The 18409-nt window shown below is 40.3% G+C and overlaps 4 protein-coding genes across 4 annotated transcripts; 3 read left to right on the top strand and 1 right to left on the bottom strand.

The window, feature by feature from the left end:
* Positions 1–3924: 3924 nt before the first annotated feature.
* ACRALDRAFT_1026449 (uncharacterized protein) lies at positions 3925–4182 on the top strand (the record flags this gene model as incomplete). Its single annotated transcript, XM_071014793.1, has 1 exon — positions 3925–4182. A coding segment is annotated over one exon (258 nt), but the record flags the coding sequence as incomplete, so codon positions are not given.
* A 1547-nt stretch (positions 4183–5729) lies between these two features.
* On the top strand, positions 5730–7745 carry ACRALDRAFT_1074319 (uncharacterized protein). The gene is made up of 4 exons (XM_071018231.1): positions 5730–5918; positions 6027–6162; positions 6224–6899; positions 6957–7745. Exons 1-4 carry the CDS (start codon positions 5799–5801, stop codon positions 7438–7440), a joined length of 1416 nt encoding a protein of 471 aa, XP_070878374.1. The 5' UTR covers positions 5730–5798; the 3' UTR covers positions 7441–7745.
* A 529-nt stretch (positions 7746–8274) lies between these two features.
* Positions 8275–8702, bottom strand: ACRALDRAFT_2096768 (uncharacterized protein; the record flags this gene model as incomplete). The annotated part of the gene is made up of 2 exons (XM_071022796.1): positions 8275–8344; positions 8407–8702. 2 exons carry the CDS (start codon positions 8700–8702, stop codon positions 8275–8277), a joined length of 366 nt encoding a protein of 121 aa, XP_070878373.1.
* Positions 8703–10413: 1711 nt separating this feature from the next.
* On the top strand, positions 10414–12071 carry ACRALDRAFT_1060583 (uncharacterized protein). The gene has a single exon (XM_071016258.1). It carries the CDS (start codon positions 10567–10569, stop codon positions 11548–11550), a length of 984 nt encoding a protein of 327 aa, XP_070878372.1. The 5' UTR covers positions 10414–10566; the 3' UTR covers positions 11551–12071.
* The last annotated feature ends 6338 nt before the right edge of the window (positions 12072–18409 follow it).

Raw genomic sequence — 18409 nt, 5'->3', positions numbered from 1 at the left:
GGCCTTACGAGAAATTTTTTCCGCCCTCTTTTCCACCACCCTTTTCCACCCACCCTTTTCCACCACCCTTTTCCACCACCCTTTTCCACTACCCTTTTCCACCACCCTTTTCCACCACCCTTTTCCACTACTCTTCCACCCTCTTTTTAGCCCTCGGACAGGTAAAGGACATCGGGTATTCTAAGATACTTAAAGATAATGAAAATAATCGAAAAATAGCAGTGATTTTGCAGTACAGAGCATTCGAGATAAGTCACAGTGAACAGCGGCAGTCTCAACACTATGAAAATTTTATCGTGATCCGGGGTACGTTGTACGTACCGGTACGCGACATCTATAGCCAAGATAGTGGCGTATGCAGACTACTGCGCGGGCTCGCGTAACCTTCCGAAATAGGATAGAGAGGGCTGCAAATACCAGACAGGGCGGCTGCAAATAGTGGTACTCTGTACATGTAGACACATCGGCGTACTAGTGTAGTGTAGACTTGCGCCGGGGCTAGATTCAGCCCGGCCGAGGCTAACCTCTTAGACCGCATTAGCACAGGGTTGGGAATTAGTCTCTTAGTAATTAGTATTAGTTTAGTATACTAACAGTATCTTAGTATTAGTTTAGTATTAGTACTGATATGCTTAGTAAGCTTTAGTATTAGTCTTTACCTAGATTAGTATTAGTTTAGTCTTAGTTAGTATTTAGTATACTAAAATACTAAAGGTAATATTTATAATAATAATGAAATATAAATATAAATACTATAAATAAGGTAGTTATAAGTTTAATAAATTAGCTTAAATAAGTCTTAAAATCTACTATATTCAGATTTATTAAGAAGATATGATTTATTAGAAAATATATATAATTATTTACTAAAAGAGTTTATATTAAGATAATATTAGTTTATAATTCTAGAATATTCTAGAATATTCTATAGAATACTAAACTATATAATAGAGTATTAGAATATCTTATTAAATACTAGAATATTCTATAGAATTCTAGAAAGGGCTATGAAATTCTAGAAGATTCTATGAAATTCTATGAAATTCCATGAAATTCTTTGAAATTCTATAGAACTCTAAAGTATTCTATATTAATAAGTATTTATAAACCTAGCTTCTATACTATTCTTTCATCTTCTATGATTATAAATCAGTTCTATAAATCTATCCCTATTATATTCTATTAGATTCTATAGACTCTAGGCTGAAAAGTATAAATATAAGGGTCCCCCTAAATCTATACTTACTTTTCTCTTTTATATATATATATTATATACTAACTCTTTAAGAAGCTTACTTATTATATAACTCTTCTAACTATCTAACGACCTTATTATAAGTTTATATCTTATATACAATGGATTCCTTTATTGAGTCAACGCCTTACGAATCCGAGGTAGAAAATAGTTAAGTATCGACTACACCTACTATATCGAATACTTCTACCTTGTTTAAGGACTCTTTATATAATAAAGAGGACTATATCTTAGAAAGTAACTCTGATTCGAAGATATATATCTTTAAAAACGATTTATCTACTAGAGAGCTTCTGCCTATCGACTTAACTAAAGAACGCCTAATGCGTTTAAAGTGTACGATGTAAGTATAATTATTATATTTATATATTGTATATATAAATACTAACTAATATAGGTGTGGAAAAACCTTTGTAACTACTATAAAGGGATTTCAAAGCTCGAACTACGTTAAACACTATCGAAAATACTATTTAACTATCGCATATAATAAAGAAACTAAAAAAACTTTATAAAAAAGTAAGTTATATAATATAAGGATTTATAACCAGATACTAACCAATACTCTAGAATCAGATACTATTCCTATACGCGAGAACTTCTTTAATTAATAGAAACGACAGCGAACTAATACGATAACGGATTTTAACGAAGAAGATGCTTATTTAAAGATTCTTACCTTTATTATCGATAATAACCTACCGTTTTCGATTATCGATTCAGAGTCCTTTTAAGATTTATTAAACTACTATAATCGGTATATATAACCTATAATTTACTACTATAACTACTAATTACTAACTTATATAGGGTTAATCTTACGTTAAATCGAAAGAAAATCCGAGAGCTACTAGAAAGCACTTATAATCGTTATTTAACGGTTATAAATTCCGAAATCGAAGAAAATATAAGGACTTTAGGGTCTTTTTCCTTAACGTTCGATATCTGGACGTCGAAATCATAAGATGCCTATCTTGGTATTATACTAAGTTATATCGATAAAGACTTTAACTTAGTATATAAGCTTATATGCTTCGAACTATTAACAAAATCATATACGGGGCTTTATATATACGATGAGTTTATTAAAGCTCTTAGTATATATCCAAAGCTGTCTTTAAGTACGATACAAAGGTACGTTATATGTATAGTTATATATAGATATATATATATAGATATATATATATAGATATATATATATATATATATGTTTATATTTATATATATTTACTAATGATATTATAGTATTACTCGCGATAATGTATCGAATAATAATACTTTCTTAGCTTCCTTTAAAGATAGATACTATCTATCTTTATAAAAGGATTTTAAGGGTGATATTCGATGTCTAGCTTATATTATTAACCTTATCGCATAAGATATACTTAAAGACTTTATATCGAATTTAACTACCGATTCGTTATTATTTAATTATACTAATAACGATATTCAATCGGTTAATACTAACGATAGTATCGAAACATCGGATATAGCCCCCGGCTTTAAAAGTAAGTAATTACTACTAGTATTACTATTATTATTATTATTATTGTATATATACTAACTTATTATTTATAACTTTAACTACTCGAATTCGACGTATATCTGTACTTATACGATATACTTCTGAAGTTAAATGACTATTTAACGAGGGCCTAGAGAAGGCTAAAAGGGATAATTACCTTCCTATAAATTATAAAAGGAAGAATATTCCATTAGGTGAGTAATATATTTAACTAAAATATTACTATTATTATAATTATACTAATAATATATATAGATACACCTATAAGGTGGAACTCTACCTACTATATGATATTAACTACTATTGAACTTAGAGAAGTTCTTTTATATATCTTTCGGAATACAAGTAATAAAGAGTTTAAAAGACTCTTTATTACTGATCCGGAATGGACGGCTTTAAACGAATTAAAAGATATATTTACTATCTTTTTAAAGCCAATAATTCGCTTACAAAGCGAGTTTTATACAAATATTAACAAAGGGCTTTTATATATTTATTCGATATATAATAAGCTCGAGGCACTAATTGCTAAGTATTAACGCTTTCGGGATATAAACCCAGCCCTAGTAAGTAATTCTCTATTATATTTTAAATATTATATATACTAATTATAACGTAGAATGATTACTATTCGACCCTTATAACTGCTTTAGCTACTGGTATAGCTAAATTGGATAAATACTTTCCTCGGAAACTCGATCATAATGATATTACTAAGCATATAGTATATATACTTAGTATTATCCTCGATCCACGTTTAAAGCTATATCATTTTCAGCCTAATCGACTACTATACTTCTTTTCAGATATCGAACAAGAAGTAAAAGAACTACTGATATAAGAATATAATAAGTAAGTATATGATTATTACTATTATTATTATTATTATTATATACTAAAGATATAATTTACTAACGCTTATTAGAGTTAAAAATGAGTCTGAGATCTTAATTCACGAAGATACTTCGTTAGAAAGATCCTACAACTCTGATTCTGATAACGACTTTTATATTCAGGATAATACTATATTACCTGAGTATATTATCTATTTTCAAGAGCCGCCTCTACCGCAGAATGTAAGTTATAATATACCCTTTTTAATAACGTATATCATATCTACTAACTTATATATTAGATTGATCCTTTACTATTCTGGAAGAATAACGCCTTTAAATACCCGATTTTATCAATTTTAGCTCGTCGATATCTAGCTATACCGGCTACTTCAGCTTCTATCGAACGGATTGTCTCAGTTACTAGTAATATTATCTCTAAAAACCGTATTAATCTTTATCCAAATACGGTTAAAGAGATTATATTACTTAAAAACTGGAAAATTAAAGATTTAAAAGAATTAGAACTATTATATAAGGAGGAAGATATCGAGGATAACGAGGAGTAAATATATATATATATACTATATAAAAAACTATATATACTATAATATATATAGTTTAAATATATTGATTGTTATTTATAATTGTTTTAGTATTTTAGTATTAGTATTAGTATACTAAGACATTTTAGTATAGTATTAGTACCACCCCATACTAAACTAGGTTAGTTTTAGTACCACCCTATACTATACTAGTTAGTATTAGTATTACCCTATACTAAACTAAACTAAACTAATTCCCAACCCTGCATTAGCAACACGCAATGGTACGTATATGTCAGCATGATATTGCAGAGCGCGACTTGGAACTTCATTTCCGACCACGGCTATTCTTTCTAGTCAATGTACGTCGACTTGAGTGGAAGTCGTCCACGAGGAGAAAACGCAAACGGAATCTAGACTTCCTAAAACGGCAGCCAAGGACCGTGTTTTTCCCTTTATTCTGACCGGCGCCCGATAGTTTGGTTACCGATATTAAGGTCCCGATATTAACCTCGTCCGAATCGACACAGGTCTCATTACGTATCGCACCCGGTTAGTGTTGAGGTAATGAAATCTGAGTACCGGTATTTGTACGCCCCCTGTTCGGTATTTGCTGTCCACTCAACCCTAAATAAGAAGGTAACGCGAGCGCGTGCATAAGCAAGGTCTTGGCTGTAAATATTACGTACCTGTACACGTTAGAGTAGGTAATCAGGATTACGTGATGTGTAATAAGGTCACGTGACTAGGGTATCAGGATTACATGGTGTGTGTGATAAGGTCACGTGACTAGGGTATCAGGATTACGTGGTGTGTAATCAGGTCACGTGACTAGGGCATTAAGATTACGTGGTGTGTGATAAGGTTACGTGACTAGGGCATCAGGATTACGTGGTGTGTGATCAGGTCACGTAACTAGGGCATCAGGATTACGTGGTGTGTAATCAGGTCATGTGACTAGGGCATCAGGATTACGTGATATATAATAAGGAACCTAGCGTAAGGACATTATGTGTTCTTAATACCTTAGGGTCAATGCATACAGAGGCAGAAACAGTAGTGATTTGGTGGCTCAAGACATCTGGTTTTGATTGCAGAGATTGAGGCTTGTCGTGAGGTACAGGTACGCAGCATATACGGCCAAGATCTTGCTTATGCACGCGGTCGCGTAACCTTCTAAAAATGGATTGAGTGGACAACAAATAGTGAACCGGGGGCGTACAAATACCGGTACTCATGAAATCTGTTCTTATTCGCAAGTGCGCTCTCGAATCAAGAGCTAGGTACAGTACATTGTACACCCATTTCGCCCCGCACGTCGTTCCTGCCCCTGAATCCCTGCCCCTGCCTGCTCCTGCCCCTGCGATGCCGGTGCCGGCACACCGGAATATTTCGACCCCATACCACGTGGCTGACCGGGGACATTCCACTGCCGAACCAGTCACTTTCGCTAGTGTCCCTCGCTACGGCTTTGTTTTCCCCCTCTTGCCTCTTGCCTAATGACTCGTAATAAAGACCTGTCAGATAATTGTCCCTTTCTTTATATATCATTTATGTACACCCTTTTCCCCCGCGCCCCCCGGGCTCCCACCTGTCAACCTTGCCTCGCTCTCCCGACCCCATGACAAGCTCCCGGAGCCATGGTTCGCCTCTCTGCGCATCGCCTATTCGCCGTCCTTCTACAACTGTCGGTTTGGGTTCTGGTCCAGGCGCAAGATGCTGATCCTTTGTCGAGCCTGATGGCTTTTCCCGAGTGCGCTGTGAGTGCTTTGTTTTTTCTTCTTTTGTCTTCTTCTTTTGTGTATTGTCCTCAGGAACAATGTTCATCAACCAACAAGAGACGACTAACCTGGCATCGACTACTCTAGAGACCATGTGTCATCAGCGCCTTCCAGGGAGGATTATGTGCTCCCACAGACCAAACGTGCGTCTGTGGAGATGAACTATTCCAGCAGAACGTCACCATCTGCGTGACAGAAAACTGCGCCATACCCGATGCTCTAGGTGTGTAACATTGTCCGATCCCACGCCTCCCACACCCATGCTGACGATACCTCATCGACAGCCACCCGCAACGCCAGCTTGACCAACTGCAACGCACCCGTCCGAGACCGCTCCCAGGACTACGTCAACCTCTCCAACGCCATGATCGTCGTCGCCACCGTCTTCCTCCTCATCCGCTTCGGCTACAAACTCTTCATCGGCCGACTCGAACTCGGCATGGACGACTGGATCATCCTCGCCGCCAGCATAACCATGATCCCGAGCGCCGTCATCACCGTGCACGGTTCCGCCGCCAACGGCCTCGGCAGGGACATCTGGACCCTGACCCCGGACCAGATCACCAACGTGCTCATGTACTTCTACTGCATGGCCTTTTTGTACTTTGCCCAGGTCGCCATGGTCAAGCTGTCCATCATCGCCTTCTTCATGCGCATCTTCCCCTCCAGGAACCTGCAGCGCATCCTCTGGGCCACCTTCATCTTCACCGCCCTGTACGGCGTCGCCTTTGTCCTCACCGCCATCTTCCAGTGCCGCCCCGTGCGCTACTTCTGGACCAAGTGGGACGGCCTCCACGAGGGGTACTGCGCGAGCGCCAACGCCATCAGCTGGTCCAACGCCGCCATCAACATTGCCCTCGACTTTTGGCTGCTGGCCGTGCCGCTGTGGCAGGTGCGCAGCTTGCAGTTGCACTGGAAGAAGAAGGTCGGCGTGGCCTTGATGTTTGTCGTTGGCACATTGTAAGCACGCCATCCCTTCCTTTTTCCCTCGGGCCTTCCCTTGCTAACCCCTCCCAGTGTCACCGCCGTCAGCATCCTCCGCCTCCAGTCGCTCGTCACCTTTGCCAAGTCCGCAAACGCCACCTGGGAGTTCTACTTTGTGTCGGTGTGGTCCACCATCGAAATCACCGTCGGCGTCATGTGCGCCTGCCTGCCGTCCGTCCGCCTGCTCCTCGTCCGACTCTTCCCCGCCCTCCGCGGCAGCACCCAGCGCAGCAGGGGCCAGTACTACCGACAGTACGGCAACACCAACAACACCAACGCCACCAACCGCGACCGGACCACGGGCACGCTGCGGAGGAACGGCACGGCCGGCACCACGTCGGGCGTCGTCACGTCGCAGAGGAGGGGGTCGGACGCCACGGGCGATGCCGCGTCAATCGCGCCGCCCGGTATTGTGTTTCAAAAGTCGTATACCGTGCAGTACAGCGACAATGACGAGGCGAGTTTGGTAAGGATGGACGACCTTGATTCGGCTGGCAAGGGTAGGGGGTTTGCTTAGCCGAGGGTCGGGTCGGGTCGAGGGTCGAACATGGGGATGTGTTGGCATGTGTATATTCCATGTAAAAGAATGCAGAATCAGACAATGGTTTCTCTGGCCATTGGAAACCACGAATGCTTTGCCAACATGTGCTGTCATGTGTCTGAGGGCCCGAAAGCCGTCGCGGGGCCGAAACACCTCGGATGTCTACACAAATCTCAGGGGCTGTCATGATAGTCATGTTATACTGTACTTATACACTGTGTCCGCGCACAGACCCTGTAACGTAATCTCGGAGGCGGAATAACGACATGCCGGTCATAGCATTATACATGTTTCCACAGCTGAGGCATAACAAACAGAACACACGATATCAATCAATGAGCGCTGACGATCGGTTCCACTGTTATTTTATCCCCTTTACACGTGTACGTTATAAAACATCCGCACTTGACAATGATGCAAATATAATCCACAGGAAAAGTATGCAATGGCCACGGCCTCTTGGGCATTTTTACTTAGCGTCAGAAGACTCAATTCACGCGGTTCAATCTGTTCAATCAACCTACGAATGTGTTACTTGTTAATAGTCCGTTGTCAATGACAAAACACAATAAGCGGGTATGATGGAGACATAGAATATCGGACTAGGAGTATCAAAAAAGGGCAGCATCCTATCTAGACTACAATACGATCGAATTGTTGTGGCGAATGCAAGGCGACTAATTCTCCTATCGACGTGTTCAGGCGGTATGCGCCCGTCCCTTTCCCCTTTACTTCTCTCTTCTAGCGCGTCGTACGCTGTAGCGCATCCTGCTGTTTGGGGGTCGTTGGTCACCTTGGCCAAGTACGCATTTAACGACCCCCCCATGGAAACGTAGAGGTGTACTTGCGAATGCCATAGTATGAGGCCTCCTCGTAGTTTCTAATAAGAGGTGTTAGTGAGAGTCGTGTGCTGTTTCCAGATAAGCGTTGCAACAAACATACAGCACGCCATCTATGGACCGGACTTTGAACACGGCCAGGTCGACATTATCTGAAGAAGCCTGCGGGTATGCATCTTTGCCAACGTCGAGTAGGAGCCACATGTGTCCTGATTTTTCGATATTGACAGGAGTATAGATATAATCGTGCTTCCAGTCGAATTTCCGGTTGAATCTTGGCAACATAAAGTCGTTGGCAAGAGTGATTGAGCGCCCCAACGCCGGCCCAGGAATTTGTTCAACAGGTACTTTGAAGCAGTACCTAACGGGTCTGAACGCCGGTGTGTCTTCTTCTGTCATTCTCTTGTCGCGAGATGGTACTATTAGAACTCTTCGATGGAACAGGTGCTGGTCGCAGCGCAGGGTGGTAGGCGGTGTGTACGTTCCTATCCTGATGCGTGTTCTAGTCGTGAATGATGACAAAAATCCACCACCCCACTCGCGTCGGCCTATTTCTCGATGTACATGAATTATACCCCGAACAACCTCCAATGGGCAGGCGTGCTCCCCTCGATAAAGGAAAAGGCTTCTGCCACCGTCTCGACGACATCCTCGCACAAGGCTTTCTCAAGATAGACACGCTGGCTCGTAAGAACGAGAGCATGGGCTGGTGGCGAGGCAGTCTCTGACTCTCTGATTGCCTCTGGAGCCTTGGAGGCGGCACTTGTCTCTTTGTTGGTATGCACTGTTCACTGTCCTAGGTGAAGCTACCAGGCCTGACTGCAGGCATAATTATTTAGGTTCTGTACTCCTCTCCAGGACAGGTCACCTGCCCTGCCCATCATACCACGCGGTTGGCGTCGAGGAGGAGGAATTTTAACATGTGTATGACCAGATGGAGTCTATACTCCCCAAGGTTGTTGTCATTTGTTGAATGTCAAAGGACCAGATTATCCGGTCACGTAAACGCCTTTCCCAAGTTTTGTCCGTCGATTTCAATTGATAATAGAAATGACAAGCAAAAGCGGAAGTATGAGACAATAAGATCAGATATGTATTTCAATGTTAAGAGACTTACCTTAAAGGTACTAAATATAGGTAAATTAATCACTTGTATCATTTTCTGCTACACTGTTATATATATATCGTTAATAATCTTTCTACTGCTCCTTAATTCCTGTAGAACAATGTGACAAAAGGTTGACCTGGACTCCTGGGATGTCCAGACTCCTTCAGTGAACCATTATGATATGATTTGAGCATGGAGAAGGGAAAATCAATCTTAGACTAGACGCTGAACATGACGGGGCAAATCGACGAGCTGACTGCTGACTTTACAACGTAGCTAGAATATGACGCTGATGTAAACAAACATACCGCGGCAAAACATTGCGTAGCCTGCTGAGAAGATCGAATTACCTAGAAACGGGACATTGTTCTCGAAGCGTCGAACTGCGGAGTGAGGAGTATGTACTGAATAAGAAAATGACATGGAGGATACGAATGACTGCGATTTTTAAAGGGTACCCTTATTAAAAGATCCGGCAAGAGCACATACGTAGCAGAACACGAAAGAACGATGAGCTGAAGGAGCTCTGACATAATACGTGTGTACATTTCAAGTCCAAGCCACTTTGATTCCATTACGACGCCATTTGCTTACTTGCCTCTTGTCTGCTCTTATTTCTTAGCTGAATCAAAATACGATGTCGGGCCTGGCCTCTATCTCCTAGCTCTGGATGCACCAAATTTGACAGGGACAAGACCTTCCCTATCACCGCTACCACTACAGATCAATACGACACGGGATGGGATGCCTGCGTCGATCATGGCTGGTAGAGCGCTAGTAGGGCTAGGTACGTCACCGTAAGCGACTCTAATTCTAGCCTCACCGAAGACAACCCGTTTTGTTATGGCTTACCACAGCTCTAGCCATGCGATGGCGGCTCCGCCTCGTGTGCGTAGCTCCTCCATTTCTCGGGTTCGGATTCTAGGGGGAAGCACTTTGCTTGTCGTCGTGGTTTATAACTTGGCACTCACCCAACATGATCTCACCGTCACGGATGAGCGACCCCTGAAATGCTTGACATTTTATATAACAAGATTGCTTCCCTGCATTGATACAATTCATTCGTGTTTTTCACTGCACCCTTCTGAGTTCTCTCGAAACAATCTTGAATAGAGAGGCCTGGGACGTGGAGAAGTACGACTCGAATCGTTCGTCATGAAGAACGCACCAGTTCTGCTGGCTACCCTCGTGGGAGCGGTTGCTGCCCTTCATAACCAACCGCGGCCGATCCACAAGCGACAGTCTCAGAACCCTGCTGGCACGGATCCCAACCCTGCCGCCCCTCAACTACCTGTTCCACCCACTCCTCCCCAGCCTCAAAATGTCCCTGGGCATCCGGAGCACCCACCCCTCCCTCAACACCCTCCGCTTCCAGGACAAGCTCATGACACTTGGAATCCTCATGACGCTTGGAACCCTCATGATCCTTGGAATCCCCACGATCCTTGGAATCCACACAACCCTTGGAATCCTCATGTTCCAGGGCAGCCTGCGCAGGCGCCCGCTCCTCAACAGGCACCCGCTCCTGAGCAGGAGCCAGCTCCTCAGCAGGCCCCCGGCCCTCAGCAGCCTGATTCCCAGCAACCCGATCCCCAGCAATATGATCCCCAGCAGCCTGTTCCGCAACAACCAGCTGATAACCAGCAACCTCAACCCCAAGCCCAAACCCAGGGCCAGGGCCAGGGCCAGGGCCAGTCCCAGCCGCAACAGCCCACGCCTTATCAACCCAACCCCCACGAGGCCATACCTCAACAGTCCCAGTCGTATGAGCCGAGTCAGCCGACTGCCCAACAGCAGCCCCACGAAGAACCCCAGGCCACGGCCCAGGCATCCAGCGCGGTGCCACCCGCGGCGGAGACGGGATCCCTCGTGACCGAAGACTCTGCAACAGCCACAGGCGAGCTTCCCCTCCCCCTTCCTCCCGCCACCACGTGGGGCCAAGACGAGACGGACGAGGCAGACGAAACCGACCGGCCGTGGGGCAGTCGCAGGAAGGGCACGGCGGACAGCGAGACGGAAGAGCCTGCCCCGACCGAAAGTAGGGAGGAAGTTGGCGAGGATAGCCTGGGTGTCGTGCTGGATCCGGGGTCGATGGTGGCTGTTTTAGTGGGAGCTCTTGCCGTTGCACTCGCTTTGTAAGTGGCACGGCCTGACGGGTGTGAGTCGTGACGGTGTGTGACTTTGGAAGTAGTGCGCTGGAGACTGGAGTAGGAGGTGCTAGACTGTAGTACTTTCGTGGGACAGTTATTCGTGGGTTAAAAGCAAGGGGAAGATGGTTTCATGCCGGCTGAAATTTTTGAGGAAGTCGGGGCCCAGGAATCAAATCAGTGGGGACTCGTTCGCCGTCCGTGGGTAGTCGACTATCGTTCATAGGTTATACATGGTCTTGTCGAATGTGCGAGTAGAGGAAGTTGCATACCTGTAACTTGTCAAGGCAGGGCGCTTTCCTTTGTCATAATCACGGGTCTATGCTGCCAGGGGGAGGAGATGTTGGAAGGGCGAGGGAGTAGTCTGTGTATCGAATGAGAATCCAAACGCCATCGACGAGGCTGGGATGACGTCGATGTCCAGCAGACGATGACCATGCTAGAGAGGATGAATATTGCTCTGAGGAGCCAGGATATGGTCGAGGTTGTCGAGCAAGTTAGCAACTGGGAATCATCCCACGATATGACGATATCTAGTCGGACATTATGAAATCAGATCTCCATGGCTTTGGAGAAGCGAGGGTCTCGGATAGGCTTGGGCAAAACCTATTTAAACCGCCGTTTAGGCGCCTAAACGAAAAAGTGGACCTAACCTATTAGGGCCCTGCCCGTTTAAACGGGCCCTAATTGGATCGAGGGGTTCTAGTAGGCCTGCCCACTAGAAGCCGGGGTCTTTACTAGGCGGCCCACGAAAGTCTTAGAGTTCTAATAGGTTACCCCGCTTAGCCCTAGAGGAACTAGCAGTTCCTATTAGGTGCTTATTTAAGCCCCTGGGTTCTTCTAGGCGAGAGCGGGACTACCTATTAGGACTCTAAGACTTTCCTGGGCCGCCTAGTAAAGGTTCTGGGTTTAATTAGGTAGGCCTAAAGCGGATAATAGTAGGGCGGCCTAGTAGAGCCGCCGTATATAGGTATTAAGTACTGTATTAAGTACTGTATCTAATAAGCTAAAAGAAGTAAAATCTAAACTAGTATTAAATAAAGAGTAAAGCTTTATAAATAATACTTATTAATTATAGTCCTAATCGTAAAGAGAGGTAGTAAATATTAAAGAAATATAAAAGAAATCTAATAATAGTATTAATTAAGGAAGGAATAATAATAACCGTACCTGCCTTTATTCCTGCCTTTATACTATTATTTTCTATAAGCTACCTAAATAAACCTCCTTTATTATATCTAGCAGTATCTTCCTTTAAGCAAATAATAGTCTAAGAAGCTAATAACGTCTTTATTTTTTTTATTCTATAGCTAAATAAAGGTAATACTAACTTTATTTAAACTATTATTAACTTTTATAATATAACGTTAATTTATACCGTTATTATCACTACTATCACTACTATTATTATTACTACTATCACCACTATTATTATTATTACCCACTACCACTACTATTACCGCTACTATACCACTATAAGTCTTCGTCTAGAACCTACACGATTAGTATTTTACTAACTTATTATAGTCGCGCTAGTACTCGCCCTAAGGGTATACCTTATTTTCCGGCTAGTAAGGCTATTAGTAGAAGGGCGCCTAAGAAGGGCTTAGCTTATTAGGCTACTAGGAAGCAGCTAGTTACGGCTATAAAGAAAAAGCGCTATAATAAGCCCGGTAATAAGTAAACTAACCTATTTACTAATTTAGTATATATACTAACTATACTATAGCTATTATATTACGGGAGATCCGTAGATATTAAAAGTCAGAGTAACTTCTAATTCCCCGTGCCCCCTTTATACACCTAGTAAAGGAGATTTCGTAGGACTTTAGGCTATATATATACTAGTAGCGGGACGCTATCCTAGCGGTCTAAGAATTAGCTAAATAGTAGCTAATAACACTCTTTACTAGTAAGTCTAATAAATTAATATAATAAGGAAATAGTAATTAATTAACTAATAATAACTAGTATCTTAAAAGGCGGTATTCTATACTAAAAGGGTTACTATTAAGGCCGAGGATATAAAGCACGTTAAGACTATTATACAGATAGTTAACCCGACCCCTCTATTCGGCTAAGAAATATAGTACTTATTAAGTACTATATTTCTTACTAGCAGGGGGGGAGGGTTATTATAAAATAATATTATAATAAGCTAATATATCCCTAATATATTTTATATCCTTCTCCGTGACTATAATCCTATTTATATAAATCGCTGCTATTTAAGTATATTAGAATATCGTTATAAGCTAAGTCTCTGCCGCTTCTTAAAGTGCCCCTATTACCGTTACGTATACTTATAGGTCTATCCTCTTACTCGTATCCTGGATTACCTCTCGGATAAGCCTTATAAAAAATAATCGGGGAATTAAAAGATCGAACTATCGCTAAGATTAACGTATCTCGATTAGACCTATACTCTATTTATTAGTAAGGAAATAAAAGAAAGAAAAAGAAAAACATACTCTTACTCCTAGGCCTACGCCGCACTATCTAAGAGGTGGCCCTTTTTACTTATTTTAGTATTTTCTTCGCTATCTTTATTAGAGTCTTCCTTATAGTTTAACGGTTAACCCGCTTTTTCGTTTATGTTTACGGATATCGTTTCTACGGTATAAGCCTTCGAATAGGGGGCTTACCGGTCCCTATTTATTTAGCGGTCTATACCCTTAACCGAGGGCATAGAGATAGTGAATCCGACTAAGGAGTAGATCCGTTTAGCTGCGTAGACGACTCTCCCTCTCCTAATTACGACGGTTCTTTAGATTATAAGGACTCTTTTAACTATAGAGTAGGCGATTATATAATAGATAATCGTTCCGGCTATATAGGCTATAATACTAATAAAACAACTAATTATTTAGTATTATAATACTAACCTACGGGGCGATTAAAGTTTAGAGGCAAAGGCGGTAATTTATATATAGAGGAATCTTTAGAAATAGTATTAGGACTAGGACTTAAAGTCTCTAAAAGGGGGGTTAACGGAGGGGAACTCGATTTAATTACTAGTAGTATTTTTATTTATATAAGGCCGCGTAATCGTTTATCTATACGTTATATAGTAGTAAAAGGGATATAGGAAGATATAAAAGCGAGATAAAAGAAAAAAAAAAGAGATAAATAAATAAAAGAAAGGGGAGATAGGTTATAGTAATATTAATTGTTTTATCCAGGGGTCCTATATCTAGTATATAATCGTACCCCGTTAATATAACCTAAAAGGGATAAGGTAAATAGGAGGCGATAAAAATAAGTTATCCTTTTATTTTTTATTAGATATATTTCCTAGGTAAAGATTTAGGGAAAAAAAAAATAATTAGATTATAGATAAAAATAATTAGAACGTAGATAAAGTAAAAGAAAATATATAAGTAAACCCTCCTAAGACAAAGACTTTGAAGCACGGCTTTTACTTACTTCGTATATCTATAGAGTTAAACGGTGCCCCCCCCGGTAAGTAAGCCTAGTTAACGGTAATTAATAGCCACTATATATATAACCCGGATAATACTACTAAGTAGTAGGCGTGGATCGATTAGTAAAAAACGATAGGATAGTTCTAGGACCAGTATAAAGCTAGCGTTCTAAAGGAGACTCTTCTATAGCCTATTATCTAACCGATATCCTATAGGGTAATAAGGAGTGCTAATAAGTATTTTATTAGCGCTAAAAAACGGGTCGGAATACCTCGCCTAATCTATAGGGGTTATTATATATACCTAAAGTATCTAAACCTCCCGCTTAGATAATCGAGTAGCACTACTACGGCGACTAAGTACCTTAGATTAGAGGTATATAGGGTAGTAGTATAAAACAGGGCCCTATATAGGGAGCGGAATCGGGTAAATATAGGTCTCTAAAAATATAATACTCGATATAGTAATTAAACTAATAAAGTAAAGTTCGATAATATCGCTAGCACTAGATTTACTAATGCCTAGCTAGGTCTTATTATAATAGTTACTATATATACCTTATCCTTTAATATAACCATAGCCCTAGGATTTAAGTTCTTCGTGGAATAGCTATATCCCGGTTTCGCCGCCTAGATTCTATACGCTAGTACTCTTACACGTTAATTTAGGACCTATACCGGCGAGGTTATCTCCGAATAGCTTCGGTAAATCCCCCTATAGGTATATATAGCGTTAATAATCGACTACTAGTTAACCCCGTTTATAAACTTTAATTTGCTTAGTATTATAGTATACTAGATTAACGAGAAATAAAACCGCCGGCAGCTACTCCTTAATATCGTCGACGTCTAAGGCAATAATACTAAGATTAGGTTAAGTACCCTGGTCGGGGAATGCCTATAAAAGTATAAACTCCGGTCTCGAGTCCGAATAATAACCTCGGATAATAGCGGTCTATTTAACGCAGATCGAATTAAGGAGACTATTCGTGGCCTAATAATATAAGACAGCGATACCTCGCCTTCCTTTAATAACTTCACGATATAGAGTAGTAGCAGGATTCGGTATATTCGGTGTATCTCTTATATTATCTAACTTACGTTAAAAGACCTCTTAAGTTACCTTGGACTAAGCGAAGACGATAATAATAATATAGTTAGACACGGATTTAACTATATTAAAATAGTAAGTAATATTTATATTCGGTATATTACTTATATATTACTAATATAATAAAAGGTTAGGAAGCTTATAGTATATATTAATCGCTTACCTAAATAAAGGCACGCCTTTAAATAACTATAGTAATAGATTATAGGCTAGGAAGACACTATATAGTTAGTTTAAGATATTAGGACCCGATAGAGTTTAACCTGTCTAATACTTAAGCGGGCGTAGCGCCTTCGCGCTATTATCCATAAATATATCGGTATTATAGATAAATCCGAGGGATTTCGATAGCTTACCGAAGAGGAGTGGACTTAGATCGGGTTTATTATCGATATCACGAAATTCTTTACTTAGCTTATAAATAATATAGGTTCCTAGTCGATTAGAATAGTCTAGAACTTAACCGAGACCTATATCGTATTAAATAAGTGGCTAACTCGCGTCGACGGTCTCCTTAAGGAAAATTATAGCGATAATTAGGTAATAAAACTCCGCGAGGGTATTAAGCTTACGAAGGAGAAGCTAGCTAAGTATATCGGTTTTATATAAAGCGAAAACAATATCGACCTCTACTCTATTACTAGTCTTTTATACCCTATCTTAAAGGGCGAAGATAACTAGCGCTTTACGGATTAGGGGAGGTTCTTCGAGGCACCTACTAATTACGACCCCTAGCGATAGGCTATTCGCTTCCTAACGATAATATACACGCTATACTATAAAGAGTATAATCGGGAGAACGATAAGGCGATAAATCGCGCGAACAGGGAGCGTCTTGGCTTTTCTATTAGTGCGTTACTAGTTAGCCCTACGCGAGTAAGTTAACTACCCTACTTAACTTATCCGTTAAAATAAGTATTTACGAAGTACTAAAGGATATACTAAAGGCCGGCACTAAATTCGGATAATAACCGTATTCGTGTAAAAGTAAGAGAATTCTTAGCGTTATATAAGTGATTCCGTTTTTTTTTATTACTGTATTAATTACTATATTAATTACTATATTAATTACTATATTAATTACTATACTTTTAATTACTAATATATATAATAGGGAAACGGCCTATAAAGACGATTACGGAGTTCTAGAGACGGAATAAAAGCTCGTATCGAGGCTTCGCCGCCCTAGCAAAGGATCTGTTTTATATTCCTCCCTCGGCTATTAATATCGAATAAGTATAGAGCTTTATAAAGCGGGTTTATATACCTTAATAATCTAGGCTTATACCTAAGACTACCGCTATAGCTCTAATTCTAATAACCTGGTATAAGGATTTAATAGTACCCGAGAGACTAATTCCGTAGGAGTATAAAGATAACGATCCGAATAAGGATAATTAGGATAACCTTTAATAACTATTTTAGTATATATATACCCCGGGTAATATTAGGTTAGAATTATTCCACTTATAGTTAGTCGAGGATTCGCCTAAGCTACTAAGTCTTTTAACTAGTTAACGCCCTCTTAATTACGATATAGCGGATAGGGTAATAACCGAGCCTTAGTTAGACGCCTTATCCGTGATCTATATAGTAAGGCTATAGGGCTAATAAGGGTAGTAAAGGCAATAGGAGTAATAATAGCAGGGGCAAGACTCTTAAGAGTCGTAAGGCTCGTAGCACACATAGCTAGGATCTACACCTCCTAGCTCTCCCCCAATATCTTAATTCCGTCTCTAATCACTAAATAGCCAAGGCAGAGATAGGATACAGGTATCGACAAGGTCAGGGCGGCGGGCAACGGCTTATCGGCTTAGAAATTAAGGATATATTAGTTTATATAAATATACTAGGTAGATATAAGTTAGTAATCGTTTATATAATATAGTATTTTAACTTTTAAAATATCTTTTATTAAATAAATAAGTGTTTATAATTAACTTAATAGATAGAATAGTAAATTTAATATAATACTAGTTTTATATAAATACTAAAAGATATAGACTTAGTTATAGAAACTTTTTATATAATATAAAAATACTATATTATTATTACTATATCTATACCTATTTAGGCTGCTTAATTAGATATCTAGGGTTATTCCTTTTCTAAAGAAAAATTACGTCTAAGGCCAGATAAAAAGGCTTTATAGAAATACTATATAATATAGAACTTATAAATTTTATATAAAATTCTATATATAATATTAAAACTAAGAGGGGAAAGATAAAGTAGTAACTTATAGACTATACTATCTAGAATATTTAAGAATATATATCTTATATAGTATAATATCTTATAAGATATAAATACTGC

This window comes from Sodiomyces alcalophilus (genome assembly GCF_042370955.1).
Source record: "Sodiomyces alcalophilus JCM 7366 unplaced genomic scaffold ACRALscaffold_1, whole genome shotgun sequence".
In the NCBI taxonomy this organism is placed as follows: domain Eukaryota; kingdom Fungi; phylum Ascomycota; class Sordariomycetes; order Glomerellales; family Plectosphaerellaceae; genus Sodiomyces; species Sodiomyces alcalophilus.
Note: the sequence above shows the minus strand (reverse complement) of the source record. Positions and strands in the feature narration are given on the sequence as shown.